This window comes from Megalobrama amblycephala, linkage group LG3 (assembly GCF_018812025.1).
Source record: "Megalobrama amblycephala isolate DHTTF-2021 linkage group LG3, ASM1881202v1, whole genome shotgun sequence".
In the NCBI taxonomy this organism is placed as follows: domain Eukaryota; kingdom Metazoa; phylum Chordata; class Actinopteri; order Cypriniformes; family Xenocyprididae; genus Megalobrama; species Megalobrama amblycephala.
Window position 1 is genome coordinate 4,908,167 of NC_063046.1, and position 21,723 is coordinate 4,929,889.

At 37.0% G+C, this 21,723-nt stretch overlaps 1 protein-coding gene across 1 annotated transcript in view; it reads left to right on the forward strand.

The window, feature by feature from the left end:
• Window positions 1–106: 106 nt before the first annotated feature.
• The window catches only part of LOC125264330 (butyrophilin-like protein 2), a 34,410-nt gene continuing 12,793 nt past the window's right edge, over window positions 107–21,723 (forward strand). The window contains exons 1-3 of the mRNA XM_048183578.1: window positions 107–3,955; window positions 10,358–10,708; window positions 10,826–11,179. Of these exons, the coding sequence (XP_048039535.1) occupies window positions 3,904–3,955; window positions 10,358–10,708; window positions 10,826–11,179 (757 nt within the window). The 5' untranslated portion in view covers window positions 107–3,903. The remainder of the gene's footprint in view (window positions 3,956–10,357; window positions 10,709–10,825; window positions 11,180–21,723) is intronic.

Here is a 21,723-nt window from a genome sequence, read left to right on the forward strand (position 1 = left end):
TTGTGGATTTGATTAAAATATCTGAATTAAGTTATCTGAGATGTGTTCTCGAAACATGATCAGCAATGCAGCGATTGGCTGGCGTCAAGACAGCAACATAATGACATCGTATAATTAAAAAAGGAAACAGCCAAGTATGCATAATGATATAAAAGATCTGACATGAAATGTGTACATGCTCTAGTATTTGTACTTTACACTTTTTTTCAGTGTCAAGAGTAGCCTGCTCAACCTCTTGCTGAAGCTCAAATGTGCTGTGAAACACGAGAATGAACCTCATTGGTTACGCAGCACCTTTGAGCTTCTGGAAGAGGTTTGTACTTGTGTGTTATTCAGGTTCGGTTGACCTTCGGCTTATGGTCGCTGATCAATGTTTATTCAATTTGTTCATACAGGAACATCAGGATGAAGAAACAAGTATGGTGCTCTCTTCACACTCCTCAGATTTAATCAGCACATCTTCCTCTGCTGCAGTAGAGAAGGTAGAGCCGTGGCTGAAGTGGTGACCGTTTTCATGCTGTTTTTCTCCTCTTGCAGATGGTGAAAGTGGAACAATGTGGAGGAGTATGGAAGAGCAGGGAGGAAAGATGTAATTTTAAAAGATGTTTTAGAAATAGAGATATTTTTGCTGTGGTCAATAACTCTCAAGTGTGGTCTATCAATACCAGGTGGTGTTTTGTACAAATGTAGAACGGCTTCAGTATAATTTCACTTTGAACACAAGTTGCATATTGCTACTTCTGACCCTGTCAGTTGGGACTAAAGTAACACAACAATAGGTACAAGCTAGATTTTTTTTGTGTGTCAGTCTTTTGTTTTTATTAAAAATAGGCTACCCGACTACGACCTTGTTAATATGCAACTAAATATATTTGGTCCTCTATCTTTGCAAAAAATTATTAAATTACATTTTCATTTTAAATTGAAAACATTTCAGTTTCATCAAATGTTTCAAAGTAAACCGACAGTACAAACTTTTTATTGGCAACGTCGATCCATTTTATAAAACTTTAAAACATTTTCAACAGAAATTACAATCTGAAAATTAATAAAATAATTATCATATAAATTCTCAACATGTTACCGTAGTCATGTTTCCAATCCAGCTGTTTTTATGCATATATACAAATGAGCATAAAAACATCTGGATGGAAACACTGCAGATTCATAGGTGGATGTGGAAAAGCTAAGATATTGCTAAAAACTAAATGATGTTTTATTAACAAAATTCGGGAGGAGCAGGTTCAGATAATTAACCTAATTAGCACAGGTGGAGAGCATTCAGTTAATCAATTCAACCAATGACTAGAGGTATAAATACAGCAGATTTACCTCTGTACATTTGAGAGTTTACCAGCATCCCTCCTCCACCCATCTCCTCACTTCTAGTTCTATCTATTTTTACCACACTGGGGGGAGTTCGGGACAATACTCTGAGCTCTGAGCCCTCTCCTCGGACAGCACACCAAATACACATAACTTTTATTATATTGAATTATATGTACATGTGAACTCTTGAAATGTGACTATGGTAAATGTAAACAGATTGAGTGAATAAATGGAGACATACAGAAATCAGCAACAGATTTGTCCAGAAACACCCTCTTTAATAAACACCTGGCTGAATCAGACCTCTGTCGGTCTTTCTGACCCTCACTCTTGGCATATTCTGCTGCTATAATATGACATAAACATGTTTTAATAAATGCTGCAACACAGAGAAAGTCACCACATTAGCAGCGGGACAAAAGAAACAAGTGTTACTTTCGTCCCGACAGGAATTCCTGACATTTAAATCCGAGTGACTTTTTTACTAAACTCTGACAAGGCAAACTTCAGGATGTTACAGCACTAAATAACCTGTAGATTGATCATTACTGGACACATGAAACAAGAAACACAACTTGTAATTAGAAAAAAAAAAAAACGTACAGCTTCAGTAATTTTCTTCCCGTACTCGAAAACTGCTCTCCAGACATAACCGTGGGAAGCAATGACGAAATCACCTGATATTTGGCAGCTCCATCAAGGGTTGCGTGCTGAACGTGCTGTCATAACTTGAAATGAAAATGTAGTCAGAGCTTTGAGAAAATACACAGAACAAACCAATCAACGAAATGAACAACAGGTGTAACTGATAATCAAACAATGAGAAACCATAGAAAATAATACAAACCCAGAAAACAGAAATTCAAAACAAACAAGGACTCACATATTCCCTACAGAAGCTTCTTGTCATGAGATATGAAGGGTGTGTTCACAGGTTTGGTTCGATTAACATGGACCAAAGACATCTAAATGGACCAAAACCAGGTTGTGATGTCACAAGATGCAGTCCTAAAAACCCTAACCCTTCCTGTCATAGTCACAATGTTTTCCATTACAGTTTGGTACAGCAGATCTGTGTTTGTGTGACAGAGGAATTCCTGCTGCTGTTTGACTCCTTTACATGTTTTATAAGCTCTGAATGAGTTCTCAGCTGGTACAAAAGAAAACATCATATGTACGCACATGTCATGTTTAGTCCAGCACACAGAATTGTTTTGGATGTTCATTAAGTTCTGTCACAAAATGACTGAACTGATTCTGTGAGCAGATGATTTACAGATCAGAACAGAGAGTGATCACATGACCTGGAGTCACACAGAAGCAGCCATATTCAGTTAAAGCACTTTTATGTCACAGGGGTTATGCGCCAATTATATTATTTTTTTACTTAAATTACAGCTGCCTCAATTTGTGTCTAATGTCATGATATTTTTTTAAACAGAGGATGGATTTCCACCACAGAATGCCATTAAATACATGATTTAGTTAATAATTTTCTCTCTGTGATCACATCTGCAAATCATATTGAATTAATGCCTGAATTAATTAATGTTATTAAACCACAAAATAAATATGTTCATTAATGTTTCCTCAATGAAAATGATTTATTAAAAAAATGGCAAAATAAGTACAAACAGGGACTAGACTGAATATGTTCCACCATAACAGTCGAACAGATATAAATATGATCGTTTTCACTCTAATATTATTATTTTCATTCAGTGAAGAATCTGAGGATGGTCGTCTTCACCTCTGAAAGGCTCTTTATCCTAATGGCTGTAGAAATATTCTCTTTCTGTGAATATAAACTGTATTTGTCACTTCCTGTTTTCAGTTTTCATACTTTCATCATGTTAATGTGCTGTTATTCCTCTCATGATAGAAAGCTTTATTTCTGATAATTATATAAATCCAGACAATTATATGAAGAAACATTTCTGTAGCTTCTATAAAAACTCTGTTATTTTGAATGATAATCATCATCTATCTAATCATGTGTATTGAAATTATAAACTAATAGCAGAGAGGAAACTTACACACCTGCAAACTCACAAAACCTCACAAGACTCATGCTCATACAAAGAGTTCTGATTTTTATATTTATACTGTTTATGATTATTTTAGATTTCCAAAACAATGTTTTGATATGTTTGTATCTTATACTTTTTGTGTTTTAATTGTCTCTTTACATTTGTCTGAAAATCCTATAATAGGTTGTTAAATCTCAGTGTGACAAGTTACCCCAATTAAACCTGAACCTCACAGTCTTCAGTCTTACTAAAAACGTCCAGGCTGTTGGGGCAAGTTTCAGCTAAACTCTGCAGGACGTTGACCCTCCAGGAACTCAGGTTACTCCCACATTACTCTCATTACAGATGCTTTTCATTTTTTCATAGTGATGTTTTTCCATTTAATCAGAACTGGTTTATCTGGATTAGCTGCTGTTCAACTGAACTCTTTCTCAGTCAAAAGGAAGAAAATAAAACAGGTTTAAACATATTGTCCTCATGCATCAGATCACTCACAGACTTTCACTCTGACGATCCAGAGAAATGGTTATAATTTTAACTGATCATGGACCTGCTTATGTTCATATTTGTGGCTGCAGCAGCAGTTAAATCTGACGGTATGTACTTTGATTTTCTCTCTTAAGCTGATTCTGAAGACAATGCAAATCATTAATTATGTCCCATTTAAATATGCAAACTTAAACCAACAGTGTTCAAGGTTTGGGCATACTTGGCTGAATTTGTTTTTTGCCTGTGTATGAATTTAACAAAACTTCTAATTAATTTTATTTGTTATTTTTAAATGTATGATTTGAAGCAGAGAGTGAAGGAAAATATCATGTTTTAGCAGTCCAGCTTTAATCAGTTTTGTTGGTTGATTTAGTTGAACGATGATTTCTATCCACAGTTGTTTTTATAATATGTTTCTCTTATTTAATGTACTCATTTCTGATAATTCGTTTTTCTTCCCTGCATTTCTCATACATAGGTGATTGTTTTATAGTGTTTATTGATGTAGCTTTCAGCAAACATGAGCAGTGATCAACTGTGAGCTCTTGTGACTCAAAACTGTCCATAATGAAAGTCATAGTTCTTGTGAAAATAATTCTCTAAAACACACACATGTGGCTTCATCTGACTTGTTCATGTGGTCACTTTTGTGGTCAATTGACCCTGTTTGTTGTGGTCAATTTTAATTTTAAAAATTTTAAAAGTCAATTTTAGTTGTATAGCACTTTTCACAATGATGCTAACGTTTATGAAATCTTAATTCCTAATTGTCCACATTTAGCATTTTGGAGCTGCAGGCAAATAGATTACGTTTGGTGACAATATAAGCAATCAAGCAGTTTTGATAAACAGTAAATTAATAGCTGTGGTGTCTTTTGTTTTTCTCAGGTTACATTTCCTGGTGACCTTATTTGACCAGCCATACATTTTTTTTCTTAAACAAAGAAAGTGAAAGCGTCTTGTTTGACACCATGAACGCAGTTTGTTTGTCTGAAATGTTTTTATTTTTAACAGCATTTGGACAAGGACTTGTTTTTGTTTTTTTTAGATTTTTGAAGATGAATTGACATAAATGCGTGTTAGTAGCACACACAGTATTAAGAATCAAGGGTTCCCAAACTTATGAATGGGGTTATTTTTAATAAATTCAGCTATTTTTTTTTTTTTTTTTTGTCTTGTGGACTATATGTAAACATCTTTTATGTAAAATATCTTACCCAGGACAGTACTAAATAAAAAATAACATGCATTTTGTATTATCTCCCTTATTTTGTTAAAATTATTCACATTTTCACAGATTCTCCAAGTGGTTCACATATTTTTTCTTGCAACTGTATATCAATTTAAACTACAAGAAATGCAACCCTGTTCCCTGATGGAGTCATTGTGTTGAAATACAGACACTAGGGGTCACTCTTTAGAGCCTCAATCACCTCTTACATTCAGAAAAGGTCAATGAAACTGGTGAGTGAAATGTGCATATCTGGCCACTGTAACAAATGCACTTCACTTCTTCACAACCTTTCAGCATGAGGTAGCCTGACCTTGAGTCTCTCTTAGTTTTAGGAAACTCACCTTTACAATGGAAGAAGGTTCAGCTGTAAAGAGTAGGGCTGTGAATCTTTGGGTAGACAGCAAATCAATTCATTTCAAGATTCATAGGTTTTGGATTCAAAAATTTTGCAAATTCAGAATGATTCAATTAAATTCAGAATGATTCAAGACAATTCACATTAAAATTTGATGCAATTTGATTAATGATTCGATTCTGCATTTTCTTTATGCATTCATAAGATTATTTGTGACTTAGGGTGTGAATTACACAGCAGCATTCAGGGGGTCAGAGAGTGTCCTTTTTGTCTATTGTTATTTTTAATTCATGTTAGTTCTTAATGATGCAATACATAACTTTATTTTAATAGCCTAGAAAATATAGAAATTTACACAAGCAAAAATTAAAAATATATATATTTTTTTCATGTTAACTATTGTGTAGGTCAGGATAGTGTTAATGGCTACACAGACACAAAGTGTTTCAGCCAGGTACATCCCAGCAACAGAATTTTGATATAAGAATGTTCTGCAAATATTCAGTGTTGAACTTAAAAAATTTACAGTTTTCTTGATGTTAGAGGAATGTTTTTTTTATAATGTTCCTCAATATTTCTGTCAACTTAATTTTGATTTAATATTTAACATTCTAGAAACGTTGATTTGTAACATTCCAAGAACATAAAAATGTCCAGTTTTCTTAATGTTGCTAGAATGTTATTTAAAGGTTAGTATGATGTTCCTGAAACATTCTTTCAATCATTCAAACACGTGCTGAACAAGCACTGTAAGAAAGAGAAATAACACAAGCTACAACTTTCTTCAGCCACAGCCTTACATGAACTAAAGATAAAAGACATTAAATCTCGCAAATTCTGATAAAACAACTACAAACAGCATTACCAGCTTCACTTATTACTAACCAGACTTTATTTCTGTCAGACGTCTACAGCAGTTAAATTAACAGAGGTTTAGATGTTGATGTTTGGTTGAAAATGTTTAGTTTTTAGTGTTTCCTTTAGTTGGGCTCTTGACCCTTGACCTTTGTTAAAGTGCTTCTTTTACAGCAATTGCAGGTGTTTTCAGAAACATTTCTGCATTGATAAAGCAAATCAACATGTGTTTTAATAACAGACAAATGACAGCATTAAAGTGGTTTAAACAACTACTTTTTTCTGTATTGCTGACGTGAAGAATTTAAATGTTATTTAGAAGTATAAAACTCAACCGATGTGAAAATAAATATTTTTTACCACCAATGTTGTGTTTCAGATGCTGAATATTGATGTCTGTGAGTGTATAAATAACACTGTCATTGTAAACCTTTTGTTTAAACATGTTTTGTGTCATTTATACACTCACAGACATCAACATTCAGCATATGAACAATGGTGACATGTTTCATGCCAACATACAAAACACATTCATGGCAAATTATGCTGCTGAATTATTTGTTTTTATTGTTGAAGTTTGCATGATGGTGTGTCGTATTTAACTTTCAAATAGTTTTGGACAATCTTACACAAATCACTCCAGAGTTACAAATTATTTTTATCACATCATTTGAGTTTAATACTTCCCTTTAAATAACATTTCTATTCCAGAAGTAAGCAAAACTACAGGAAAAATAGTTATTTAAACCACTTTAATGCAGTCATGTGTCTATTATTAAAACAGACATGTTGATCTGCTTTATCAATGCAGAAATGCTTCATGAAAATGCCTGAAATTGCTGAAAACTCAAAGGTCAAGGGTCAAGAGCCCAACTAAAGCAAACACTGATCCCAATGACGGTGACCTCAAACAAAACATTTTCAACCAGACATCAACATCTAAACCTCTGTTAATTCTCAATAAGAACTGTTGTAGATGTGTGACATAAAGTCAGTCTGGTTAGTAATAAGTGAAGCTGGTAATGCTGTTTGTGGAGTTGTTTAATCAGATCTTCAGATATTTAATGTCTTATCTTCAGTTCATGTAAGGCTGTGGCTGAAGAAAGTTGTAGCTTGTGTTATTTCTCTTTATTTCAGTGCTTATTCACAGCAGGTGTTTGAATGATTGAAAGAATGTTTCAGGAACATCATACTAACCTTTAAATAACATCCTATTAACATTAAGACAACTGGACATTTTTATGTTCTTGGAATGTTACAAATCAATGTTTCATGAATGCTGAATTATTAATCAAAATGAATGGGGCATGATCATACCCTATCATACCCTGTCAAGAAAACTGGATATTTTTTACATTCCCAGAACCAACACTGAATATTTGGAGAACGTTCTTATAACAAAATTCTGTTAGCTGGGATGGCAGCTTTATCAATGGCTTTAGTGGTTTGACTCAGAGTATTGCTGTCTCGATCGATCGAGAGAGAGAGAGAGAGAGAGAGAGAGAGAGAGAGAGAGAGAGATCTGTCTGCTCATGTGAATAGCAGTGTCCGTCTTGAGGAGAGATCAAATGTGTGCTGCTCAAATAATGTGTCAATGAGAGCTACGGATGGAGTGCGAGCGCAATCCATTGAAAGGTGGATAAGAGTGCAGCGTGTATCTGTGAAGGAGAGCTGTGAGGGCGCAAATGAGGGCTCACAACGTCTCCATTAATTCGTGCATGTAGTAATTTAATGTTTATATAGTTTAAAGGTGCCCTTGATTCAAAAATTGAATTGACCTCGGCATAGTTAAATAACAAGAGATCAGTACATGGAAAAGACATACAGTGAGTCTCAAACTCCATTGTTTCCTCCTTCTTATATAAATCTAATTTGTTTAAAAGACCTCTGAAGAACAGGCGAATCTCAACATAACACCGACTGTTACGTAACAGTCAGGCTCATTAATATGTACGCCCCCAATATTTGCATATGCCAGCCCATGTTCCCAACATTATGAAAGGGATTACACATCTGGATCTGCACAGATGAAACATCAGACTAGGTAAGCAAGCAAGGACAACAGCGAAAAATGGCAGATGGAGCGATAATAACTGACATGATCCATGATATCATGATATTTTTAGTGATATTTGTAAATTGTCTTTCTAAATGTTTCATTAGCATTTTGTTGCTAATGTACTGTTAAATGTGGTTAAAGTTACCATTGTTTATTACTGTATTCGCGGAGACAAGAGCCATCGCTATTTTCATTTTTAAACACTTGCAGTCTGTATAATGCATAAACACAACTTCATTCTTTATAAATCTCTCCAACAGTGTGTAATGTTAGCTTTAGCCATGGACCACAGCCTCAAACTCATTCATAACCAAATGTAAACCTCAAAATAAACACTGTACTTACGCGATTAGACATGCTGCATGACGAACACATTGTAAAGATCCATTTTGAGGGTTATATTAGCTGTTTGAACTTTTTTTATGTTGTTTAAGGCAAGCGCGAGCTCTTGGGGCGTGGAGCACCAGATTTAAAGGGGCCGCGTACCCTGAATCATCTCATTTATAATGATGCCCCAAAATAGGCAGATAAAAAAATTAATAAAAAAAAATCTATGGGGTATTTTGAGCCTAAACTTCACAGACACATTCAGGGGACACCTTAGACTTATATTACATTTTTTTAAAAAAAGTTCTAGGGCACCTTTAAAGCACTGAATCGCTATCAAATCACGATTCATTTGATTCTTAGCATTTAAAATCGATTATTGACCGAAATCAATGATTCACGATTCAAAAACACGTTTCAAGATCGATGCATAGACAGGATTTGTAATCGATGCATTGAGAAAACAAGTGAATCGTTACACCCCTAGTAAGCAGCCTTTCCTGTTAAAGGTCCCGTTTTTCGTGTTTTTTTGAAGCTTTGATTGTGTTTATAGTGTGCAATATAACATGTGTTCATGTTTCGCGTGTAAAAAAACACAGTATTTTTCACATAATTTACTTATCTGTATACCGCTGTTTCCACTGTCATAAAAACGGGCTGATGACTTCCTTGTTCTATGAAGTCCCGCCTTCAGAAATACGTAACGAGTTCTGATTGTGCCAGCGGTTCCTGTGTTGTGATTCGACAGCAGCTTAGCGCTCCTTGCCCGGAAAAGTCACGCCTCTTACCATAACGTGGAGATGCACGCGCTCAGTGTTATTGTAAACATGTCTTTAATTTTACCCTATCAATTTGAGCCGGAATCAGACCCGGTGATTGGACTGCGGGATGAAAATAACAGCGTTTCGACGACATGGCGACAAACACACTCTACAAACGCAACTCTTGTGTATTCCTGTGGGCGGAGGTTAGTCAAAAAACTGTTTTAGTGACGTCATTAAAGAAGGAAGTAGAGGGATGTAGTCCAAACTGGCCGTTCGATGTAGGGGACTTCTGTTAAATAAAATATCTCGCTTGGCATTGAACTTTGAGCTTTAAAATTTTACAGATTTTATTTATACTCTAACAACAACATTACACACTAACTAAAGTTTGAAACATTGGATCACGAAGAACGGGACCTTTAATTTAGTTTAATCACAGCTGTAGCTTACCTGGTTGTTAATGCTGGGAAGCTTTCAGTTTCTCACAGAGAAAGAAACACTACGTAGGCCACATCCTACCCAAAGGGGAGGTTAGTATGTGGAAAATACATCCTATGAACTTACCAATGGGAAGTATTATATACTTTAGGGAACAGTCTCTGTGGAGTCTCTGTGCTCCACCTACTCAGGGGAGAAACTGCCAACCACAGTGACTGGTGACGGAGCACAGGGTTTACATCAGGAAACTGAACAGGGGAAAAATACACACATGGGACCTCTTTTACACCCGGATGTCCGGGGAGTGGCCAGACGTGAATTTCACTCGCCAATTTCATTGACCTTTTCTGAATAGGTCAGAGGTGATTTGGACTAGCAAGAGCGACACCTAGTGTCTGTATTCTGTCACAACGCCAAAGCGGCAGACAGAAAGTGAACTACAAAGCAAGCTGTTTAATATCTCTCGGTTTGTTTCAGGGCTGACTGTGCGCGGTCCCTCTGGTCCTCTGGTTGATCATCTGGGATCTTCAGTGGTTTTGCCCTGTTATGTTGATGAACCTTTACTAACAGTGGGTCTGGAGGTGGAATGGAGAAGAACAGACTCAGAGACTCTGGTTCATCTGTATCAAGATGGAGAGAGTCGACCAGATGCCCAGCAGGAGGAGTATCATGATAGAGCTCATTTCTTTACTGATCAGATTCAACATGGAAACTTCTCCCTCCGTCTGGACAAGCTGAGAGCTGAAGATGAGGGAAAATACACATGTAAAGTTTACAGTCAGCAGGAATCTGGAGAGACTGAGGTTCAAATAAAAGTTGATGATGTTGGTGAGTGTGGATTACATTAGTCCCTTCTTCCATTTTTAAATACGATTTTACAGAAACTAATTACTGAATTAAGTTTTACATCTCATGTTGTGATATTAACCCTGTTTGTTCTTTCAGAGCGTTTGCTAGTATCAGGATCGAGTCACTCCATATCTGCATCTGTGGGTGAAGACGTCACTCTGAGCTGCTCTGTAGACTCTCACATCAAACCTGAAGATACTGAAGTTTCATGGAAGAAAACAGATGAAGATGAAGATATTCTGGTTCTGCTCTACCAAGACCATGAGCCTTTACCAGGTTCATCAGATGAACAATACAGAGACAGAGTTGAGTTCTTCACTGATGAAATCCCCAAAGGAAACTTCTCTCTCAGACTGAAGAGTGTCAGAGCTGAGGATAAAGGAGTTTACATGTGTCAAGTGTTTGCTGGAGGACTTTCAGCCAATGCAACTGTAGTTCTGGAGAGACTGGGTGAGTCAATGAATTAATACACAATCATTGAGGCCTAAACTAACACAAGTTACATTTATAACTGATGTCTGAATGATTATTCCTGGATGTGATAGTAAATGCTATTCAAATAAGGAATTGTTGTGCTATAGAAGTATAGAGTGTGTGAGTGTGTGTGTGGTGTACCCTTATGGAAAGCAAATATATTTCCATATATTTATGATTGATAATATATTAACACACACACATATATATGATTAAATCTATTTAAGATCAATATCTATCTTAAAATTTTATCTTAACATGTTTATAAAGCCACCAAGTTTTTCATAAATTCTTTCATAAATTTATAATACATTTTAGAATGAAAAATAGTTTTCTCATGATCATGACATTAATACAAGTTGTTTGCTCATTATAAAACTTAACTTCAGTTTTTTTCCCTTTTTTTCTTTGTTTGATTCTGAAACACAATGCACCGGGAGTCTACTGTTGCTATTGTAATGAACACAACCTTCATGAGTATATATATATATATATATATGTTGTGGATATTTCAGCAAAAAGTTTCCTTTGCTTAATATTAAAGTCTACAATAAATATAGGCCATTTTTCCAAGGACAACTAAACATATTTATTATAACTAACATGTTTATATAGTCTAAAGCAACAGAGCATTCAATACCACAAGCACAGTTTCTTCAGAGGGATGCAGATAGCTTAACTATTCTAAAATATTTTAGAGCTGCCTGGATTCAACCTACTTTATTTTCCTCATTCATTTGAAATAAAATTATATTACATAATTTGTCTGTGATTCGTCATTGTAGGATAGGCTGATATCATGTGCGTTACACTGGCTTCTGCCTTCTAGCCATGCTCTTCCATTAAAAAGAGGTGCAATACCTCCAGATTTCCTAAAAAAAACCCCTTTAATCCAGTTGATACAGGTATCATGATTGTTTATGTGTGTATGGTTTCCTAAAAAGAAATGTAGAAAATACAATATGTTAACTTACAACACGGTATAACACTGAATTAAATGATACACATCTTTACATATACAGTTGAGGCCAAAATTATTAGCCCCCCAGGAATTTTGGAACATTTTCCTAAAGATCTTTCCAATGTTTGCAGCATTTATAAAACTTGATATAATCAAACATTCACCAGTGCTATTTGAGTAGCTTTTGGTACATTTTGGAATATAAAATACATTTTTAGGCTTGCTTTATATCAAATATAGTGAAAATGGGGTGGTCAAGAAATATTAGCCCCCAACAACACCTGAGCATTCAATCAGCATAAAATGGACTGCAAGGAAGAGGGCACTTCAACAGATTATTGGGAGAGACTACTTTTACTCACCATGCCAAAGACAAAGGAAATCAGTCTTCAGCTCAGAAAGAAGATAGTGGAGGTTCATGATAAGGGGGAAGGCTATACTGCCATTTCCAAGCATTTCACAGTGTGAAACAACCGCTGTACGTTGCATCATTGCCAAGTACAAGGAGACAAATTCTGTAAGAAACAAACCTCTGCGTGGTCGTAAGCGCAAGATTTCAAGAACTCTGGAGAGCCCGTGAACATTTGAAAGTTAAAGACAAGTTTTGGGAGTCTGTTCTTTGGTCTGATGAGACTAAACTGGAACTGTTTGGGCACATGGATGTTGCTTATGTTTAGCGAAGAAAGGGTGAGGCCTTCAACCCTAAAAACACAGTTCCCAGTTCTCCATGGGAGCATCATGCTGTGGGGCTGTTTTGCAGCCTCAGGCACAGGGAGCCTTGTTCGGGTGCATGGCATCATGAAAAAAGAAAATTATGTTGACATTTTGAGGGATAATATGCAGAAATCTGCTCGTAGTCTAGCCTTAGGTTGTCGCTGGATCTTCCAACAAGACAATGACCCAAAGCATACATCGAAATTGGTCCAACAGTTCCTGAAGGATACCAAAACCAAGGTCCTGGAGTGGCCCGCACAGAGCCCAGACCTCAATCCTATTGAGAATCTGTGGCGAGTGCTCAAAGTGAATGCCATGCTCGGAAACCACGTAATTTGGACCAGCTGGAGCAATTTGCAATGGAAGAATGGGCTAAAATCTAAAATGCTAAAATTTGTCGTGTATTCTGTAACAATTCCAGTCCAAACTGAAGGTGAGATGATGAACCCAAGTGCAGTTTATTGTATGAAAGTGAACAAACAAAGCAACCAGTTGACATGAACTTGAACAGACTTGACTTAGACTCACCAACAGCAGGGTTACGATAACAATACATGACAAAGGAACATGGGGAAGGCAATGGGTTTAAATACAAGAACTAAGAGAACACATGACTAAGACAACCAATGGGGAAGTGACACAAGGAACAAGAGAATCAATAGGTGTGTTCGACATCGGCTGCGGCTGGATGCAACCGATCGGCGAGAGTAGCCGTGTGCAGGCGGGGAGGAGCTGAAAACGGAGACATGAAGTCGGACACTTTCTGCTTCCCGTAGCGACGCTCGCGCTGCGTTTGCATACTTTATCACAGCTGAAGTGAAATAAATGCAATATTTGACTAATACCCTGATGTTTCAGAGACATTTTCATTCAATACTTTATGTACTGCTTACAGCGTCTGTTTTTACAAGAATAAAGTTCAACATAAGCATATATTATTTAAATGCCAATGTAGTGGGGTCTATGCTTTTTATCAGTTTTATTTTGATAAACATGACACAATATAACATCGCGACTAGATGAAAAGAGATATAAAACTGATATAAAAACACAGATTTTTGAGCATTACTGGAACTGAAGGTGTGACAATAAACACGAAACACACGTGATCTTTGTCATGCGGTGAATCCGGCCAATCGTGAAACAGCTGTGTCGTCATCAGAGCTTGTGCAGCTCCTCTTGAGAAACTGCACTGGCTAACTCAGGTGGCTGATCTCGAATCGCTCTCGTGGTACTTTGAAGCTATACGTCACAGTCACATGGTGTCGGCGCTGTCTCAAGTCGGACACAATTTCTTACCGGCTTGCACTGCTTCAAGTCAGCCGCCGATTGGACTGTGCGGCGCTGCATGAGCTCGAACACACCTAATGACAGAACAGAACTGAAAACCACATGACCGTAAACAACCAATGAGAACATGACACATAGACTAAGGGAAAACATGAGGAGCAAGGGAAGCATAACACAAACAAGCAACATGAATCAAACTACAAAATAAAAGACATGAAATCATAAACGTGAACACAAAACCAAAACACACGTGACAAGTATCACACCGAACGCTATTGCAGTAGTGAAACTGTGATGAGACATGCATCCAGGAGAAGTAAGAATGTAACGATGACATAAAGCCTACTTTCAAGCATAATAATCATATTGACTCAAGCATTTAACTTTTATAAGTTAATTACTTGTCAGTAACACAATACTGCACACACTACAACTTAAAACATGTTTGAGAAATGTAGGGCAAAGTGTTTCCTCATGTTTTCTAAGTATACTAATTACATTTTACAGTGTATAACAGTCGTCAAATTTTTCAATAATAGTAGCAATACCTTATTATTCAATGTATTGTAATATATTAGTTTTATTTATTAACACTTATTTATTTATTAAAAGCTATTATGCTTTTTCATATATTATCTTTTATGTAGTGTGTAATGTAGATGTTTGTGAAAGTAAAATGTATGCAAAGTTTTAAAGATCAAAGTGCATGATAAATAAAGTTATTGTCTCCCAGAGTCGATTCTGAACTGTCGAAACGAGTCATCAGGAATTCCAGTCTCACTTCCGTATAAAGTACAAACCTGATTCCAAAAAAGTTGGGACACTGTACAAATTGTGAAAAAAAAGGAATGCAATAATTTACAAATCTCATAAACATATATTTTATTCACAATAGAATAACATATGAAATGTTGAAAGTGAGAGATTTTGAAATGTCATGCCAGGCTCATTTTGGATTTCATGAGAGCTACACATTCCAAAAAAGTTGGGACAGGTAGCAGTAAGAGGCCGGAAAAGTTAAATGTACATATAAGGAACAGCTGGAGGACCAATTTGCAACTTATTAGGTCAATTGGCATCATGATTGGGTATAAAAAGAGCCTCTCAGAGTGGCAGTGTCTCTCAGAAGTCAAGATGGGCAGAGGATCACCAATTCCCCCAATGCTGCGGCGAAAAATAGTGGAGCAATATCAGAAAGGAGTTTCTCCGAGAAAAATTGCAAAGAGTTTGAAGTTATCATTATCTACAGTGCATAATATCATCCAAAGATTCAGAGAATCTGGAACAATCTCTGTGCGTAAGGGTCAAGGCCGGAAAACCATACTGGATGCCCGTGATCTTCGGGGCCTTAGACGGCACTGCATCACATACAGGAATGCTACTGTAATGGAAATCACAACATGGGCTCAGGAATACTTCCAGAAAACACTGTCGGTGAACACAATCCACCGTGCCATTCGCCGTTGCCGGCTAAAACTATATAGGTCAAAAAAGAAACCATATCTAAACATGATCCAGAAGCGCAGGCACTTTCTCTGGGCCAAGGCTCATTTAAAATGGACTGTGGCAAAGTGGACAACTGTTCTGTGGTCAGACGAATCAAAATTTGAAGTTCTTTTTGGAAAACTGGGATGCCATGTCATCCGGACTAAAGTGGACAAGGACAGCCCAAGTTGTTATCAGTGCTCAGTTCAGAAGCCTGCATCTCTGATGGTATGGGGTTGCGTGAGTGCGTGTGGCATGGGCAGCTTACACATCTGGAAAGGCACCATCAATGCTGAAAGGTATATCCAATTTATAGAACAACATATGCTCCCATCCAGACGTCGTCTCTTTCAGGGAAGACCTTGCATTTTCCAACATGACAATGCCAGACCACATACTGCATCAATTACAACATCATGGCTGCGTAGAAGAAGGATCTGGGTACTGAAATGGCCAGCCTGCAGTCCAGATCTTCACCCATAGAAAACATTTGGCACATCATAAAGAGGAAGATGCGACAAAGAAGACCTAAGACAGTTGAGCAACTAGAAGCCAGTATTAGACAATAATGGGACAACATTCCTATTCCTAAACTTGAGCAACTTGTCTCCTCAGTCCCCAGACGTTTGCAGACTGTTATAAAAAGAAGAGGGGATGCCACACAGTGGTAAACATGGCCTTGTCCCAACTTTTTTGAGATGTGTTGATGCCATGAAATTTAAAATCAACTTATTTTTCCCTTAAAATGATACTTTCTCAGTTTAAACATTTGATATGTCATCTATGTTGTATTCTGAATAAAATATTGAAATTTGAAACTTCCACATCATTGCATTCTGTTTTTATTCACAATTTGTACAGTGTCCAAACTTTTTTGGAATCGGGTTTGTAACACATTTGCATAAAACCCACCTATGGTCTTCATTGGCTGCCCGTGATCGACGTCTACTTTGACCCGCCCTCAATCACTCTAGCTGGTTAGTGTTGTGTACATGTGAGAAGATGCTGTTTTCAGCGCTGCGAATGCAAATTTTCTTTGTAAACCCTTCCAAAGGATGTGAAGAGTTCAAATTTCCACAGCGATACAACAGTAGTATAACCTTTCAGTTGTGTTCCTGTCATTTTACTGACATCTACTTCTCAAATCTCTGCGAGGTTGACACAGGCTTTGCAAAACCCTTATCCATTAAACATGGTGCAGTATGGAGTCAAAACAATACAACATATATTTGCAAAAGAGTAAAATACTGATAGAGAAAAAAACGTTTTGCAAACAAAAATGAATTGCAAAATATAAAGTGGTGCAAAAATAAAGATATAATTATTTGCAAAAATCAATCTCAGCTGTAAAAGAAGCTTAAGAACTTTGATCCTATTTTTATCTCTGCAACTGATTTTTTTGCAGCGATGATTTTGCAACATATTTTCCATGGCCATACCTACTAATTCATTTGAAACACTCCTTTTATTCTGCGCTTCACTTTATGTGGGTTTCGCTCTATTTTAACAATGTCTAGATGTCCATGTCTTTCTTTCTTCAGTCGAAAAGAAATTAAGATTTTTGATGAAAACATTCCAGGATTTTTCTCCATATAATGGACTTCAATGGGCACCAAACGGTTCAAGGTCCAAATGACAGTTTCAGTGCAGCTTCAAAGGGCTTTAAACGATACCAGACGATGAATAAGGGTCTTTTCAGTCATTAAAAAAAATAATAAATAAATAAAAAAGTTTAAGTTTTATAAGCACAAATGCTCGCCTTGCTCTGTTCTGCGATGCGCATTTGTGACGCCACGAAGGCGGAAGTACCGAGTCGGTGTTTACAAGTTGAATGTGCATTTGCACTAAGTCAGACGCCATTTACAAAAAAAGGTAAAACAACTAATGGTTCTTCCATCCTGTGTTGTCAGTGCCATCAGACTGTCATACTCTTCTCCATCAGAACAAAAATACCTCTAAAGGGGGTCGCACACCGGACGCGAAGCTCGGCACCGTGCAGCGTTGTGTCTCTGACAACTCACAGGTATCGCACACCATTATATATGCGCAAGCTCAATTTTGAATCGACTCCTGATAGAAGAGCTGCATGATGGGTGAGTTTTAAGTCGACGGGGAAACGATACATATGCCTATGCTTTAATATTTCACACTGAGGTTAGTGTACATGGAAAAATTGCACAACAAAGCAAAAGGAAAGAAAAGGCTACGTTTATTATACATTTTTAGACTTTATTCAAGCTGTTAAACTAAAAGTGTAAAACTAATGGATCTTGCAGCACAGGGTGAAGTCAGTATGTACATAAACATAGTGATGGGCAGATCGAGGCTATAAATATATTGTAACGGATATAAATATCCAACAATCGTGAAAACACTGATTAACTTAAGATCGACAGTTTAAGACATTAAATTTTAGAATCACATAATACAAGACACTTTCTTTTTAAGATCTACAAGAGATTTTATTTATTCTAACACAAACTAATCTAACACAAACACAAACACACGCACATACATTCATACGCGTTGCAGTAAGAAGGAAATGAGAGAGAAAAGAGTTTTGAAAGAGAGAGAGATATGATTAACAGAATTCCTATCAATGCATTTCAAAGACCCGAACGAACCATGAATCATTAATTTAAATGCACCAGTTCAGTTTTCATCTGGAGGTACTTGCTTGCGTTGACTTAAAGGTGAATTTCCCTCGTCGTGCAGAGAAGGGTTTGCCAAGTCGATGATTGGTCCAGGTCAGGTCCGTGTGGAACAATGAAAGGAAGTCTCTTTGTCGCTGGGGTTGAAGCGGCAAAAGTCATTGGTTGAACTTTGCGGTGAAACTTAGGACACAAGACTTCAGCGGTAAAGGCAAATTAAGTAAAGAAAAGAAAAGTGAGTGAAGGTTGGATGGCTTGAACGAGCAGCTTGTCTGTTCTTCTTGTTACTTGTTCTTGGTACTAGTCTTGGCTTCTCTTACCAGAACTAACCAACTCCTAGTTCACTATCTTGCAATATGATCATTTAAACTTAGTTGTTTGTCACACCTCTAAGGAGTCTTGGCCAATCAGACATTGTCCTGTTTCAAGAGGGCCTTCCTCTGCCCCCAATAAAACATAAGTGTTACATCCTGGTCTGTCTCTGCTTTAGCAGAGTGCCATTTTAACATAATTCCTATTAACTGGAATATGATACATTTTAAACAGATTTCATTCAAACCATGATTTAAGAAAGATGAAAAGAAATAAATCAAGTCCAAATAAGATCAGACAACAGTCATTCAGTCAAGAGTTAACATATTTACATGAATTGTGAGTGTTCTAAAGCCTAACTGTTTACAGGTAGTACTTGTGGACACATAATGCAAAATGTATGTAGTTAAAAGATGTTTGATAAGTCCATTAAAATTGTTGGAACAATTTTGAAGCGGTTTTATTTGTAGAACAGTCTCTTTGGCTTTCCTGTGAAGTAAGGAAACAAAAGGGGTCTGCATTGTCTCTCTGTTTCTTTGCTCTGGTGATCAAAGGATCTATCTTCTTGGGTGACCCTTTAGTATGTCACTTCTCCTGCTATCAGGAAGCATAGGGTCGTAAAAGCCATCAGCATTGGTTCTCTCTGTAGACGAGCCGGAGCCGAAACCTCGATTCTGAATTAGAAATATGTTTTGAAAGAATCATCTGAATGATTCATTTGTCTGGTTCGTCCACAGTTCCTACATAAGCTTCACGTCCGGTGTGCGACCCCCTAAAAACACTGTTGCTCAGTAACGGTGGAAATCCATTTTGTCCGGTAATGCAGCGAGATGGAAACAGGGACTCACCGACTGATTCTATTGGCGGGATTGAAATGGTCCAGTCGTGGCAGCATTGAGATTCTTCCTCTGTTGGCAAATGGTTGGCATTTGCCACATGTGCACCACCACGTCTCGTTAGATCTTCGTCTGCCGATGCTTGAGAGGTGTGTGTCGCCGCAGGAGTCTCTTCCATCTGCATAATTTCTTCCTCTGTGTACCAAAAAGGTAGGGCAGGGCGAAAAGCTCATCTTCTCCTCGAAGTTCAAAATCGTTTTATCTTTTTTTGTACATGGCGTTTGACTTGTAAACACTGAGTCGGTACTTCCACCTACGTCAAGCGTGACATTTTCAACATAATTGCGTATTACGTGACGTCACGAACGTGCATCGCAGAACAGAGCAAGGAGAACATTTGTGCTTATAAAACGTAAACTTTTTTAATTTTTTTTTTTAAATGACCGATCGTTTCGCTACCCTTATTCATCGTCGGGTATCATTTAATAAATGAATTGAACCATTTGGTGCCCATTGAAGTCCACTATAAGGAGAATAATTCTGAAATGTTTTCATCAAAAACCTTAATTTCTTTTCGACTGAAGAAAGAAGGACATGGACATCTTGGATAACATGGGGGTGAGTAAATTATCAGGGAAAGTTTATTTAAAAGTGAACTAATCCTTTAAGTTCAACCAAAAACCTCTACATATTGATTTCACAAATCTCTTTAAATATTTCCCAACTGCCCTTTTTGAAATTCCATCTTTCCATTCTTTCCAGTTCCTCTTTTTGAATATCAGTCCTTATTTTACATAAAATTGGAAAATGATCTCTTCCTATATTATTCTGAGTTAGGACTTTCCAAGTACACTTTTTTTTTAAAAATATCTGATCCCAGAGTTAAATCCATCGCTGCCATCTGTCCACTACCTATTCTAGTGCCCGACCCGTCATTTATAGCCTATTTGGGGTGCTATTATCTCATTCTCTTTTGTTTCCTGTTCCACTCTCTTCAGGGCCTCAGTGTTAGTCCTTTTTCCACTGTTACATTTTGTACTTTCAAAGCTTTTTGTCTTGCTTGACATCCTCCATACCCTGCGCTATATGCTCTCCACCACAGTTAGATTTGAGACTTATATCTTGTTCACATTTACCGTAATCATGCTCTCCTCCGCATCTCACACACCTTTGCTTGCCTCTACAAACTGCTGACATGGCCATATTTTTGACATTTGTAACATCTAATAGAGGAGGTACATACAATGGTACATACATTCAAAATGAATCATCATAGAGAGACTGTCCTTCCTTTCTGTGTCTTTGACAAACTGAAGTCTTCTTACTTCCTTTACTTCAGCTCCAGAAATATTTGCTTTAATTCTTTCTGCTGACAGTCAGACATTCCTGATATTACCCATTTCTTGTTTTCTGGAATTGAACAATCACTTTTTTGTATCATCTTCAATCCCAGAGCCTTTTTTGTTGTTATTTAAAGAATAATAGCAATTTCCTATCCTTCCTATCCACTCATTACCTCTACTCCCTCAACTTTCCTCTCCTGATACCTCTTCCTCCATTTCTAGATTACTTGCGCACTCCACTCTCAATTCATCTGTTGCCAACCACCGAGCATCCCCTGTTGTGATCCGTCTCAAGCCCATAATGTCACTTGGAGGAAGGCGTGGTCAGGCCCGCTGAACACGGCCCAGTTCCTTGACTCCACCCCTTGTCAAAACAATGCCATAAAGTGAAGAAAAGTGAAGCGCAAAGGGAAGATAATATTGCAGAATCACATTTGACTGAAAAGCATAATAAAAGGAGTGTTTCAAATGAATTAGTAGGTTTGGCCATGGAAAAAGTGTTACAACATCATTGCTGCAAAAAAAAAAATAAATAAATAAATAAATAAATCAGTTTCAGAAATAAAATAGGCTCAAAGTTTTTAATCTTCTTTTAGCTGTGTTGATTTTTGCAATTAATAAATGATAAATATACACATCGGTTTGTTGATGGACATACACTTGTTAATGCTGATGGTGAGGAATTACAGTTGCAACATCTCATGATGAACGTCAAACTGAGTAAAACTTATCACTGAGAAACGTCCTGCTCAAGTCATCCATGTGATGAAGGTTCAGGTTGAAATCTTCCAGAGTTTCATCATCAAACTTGTGCTCAAATTAATATAGTAAAACCGATGCCATCCTTACTGTCCTTACAGTGTGTACAATCACTGAGGATTTAGGAATCCTCCGGAGCTGAGATTCTTTTTTCTTTTTCTTTTTTTTT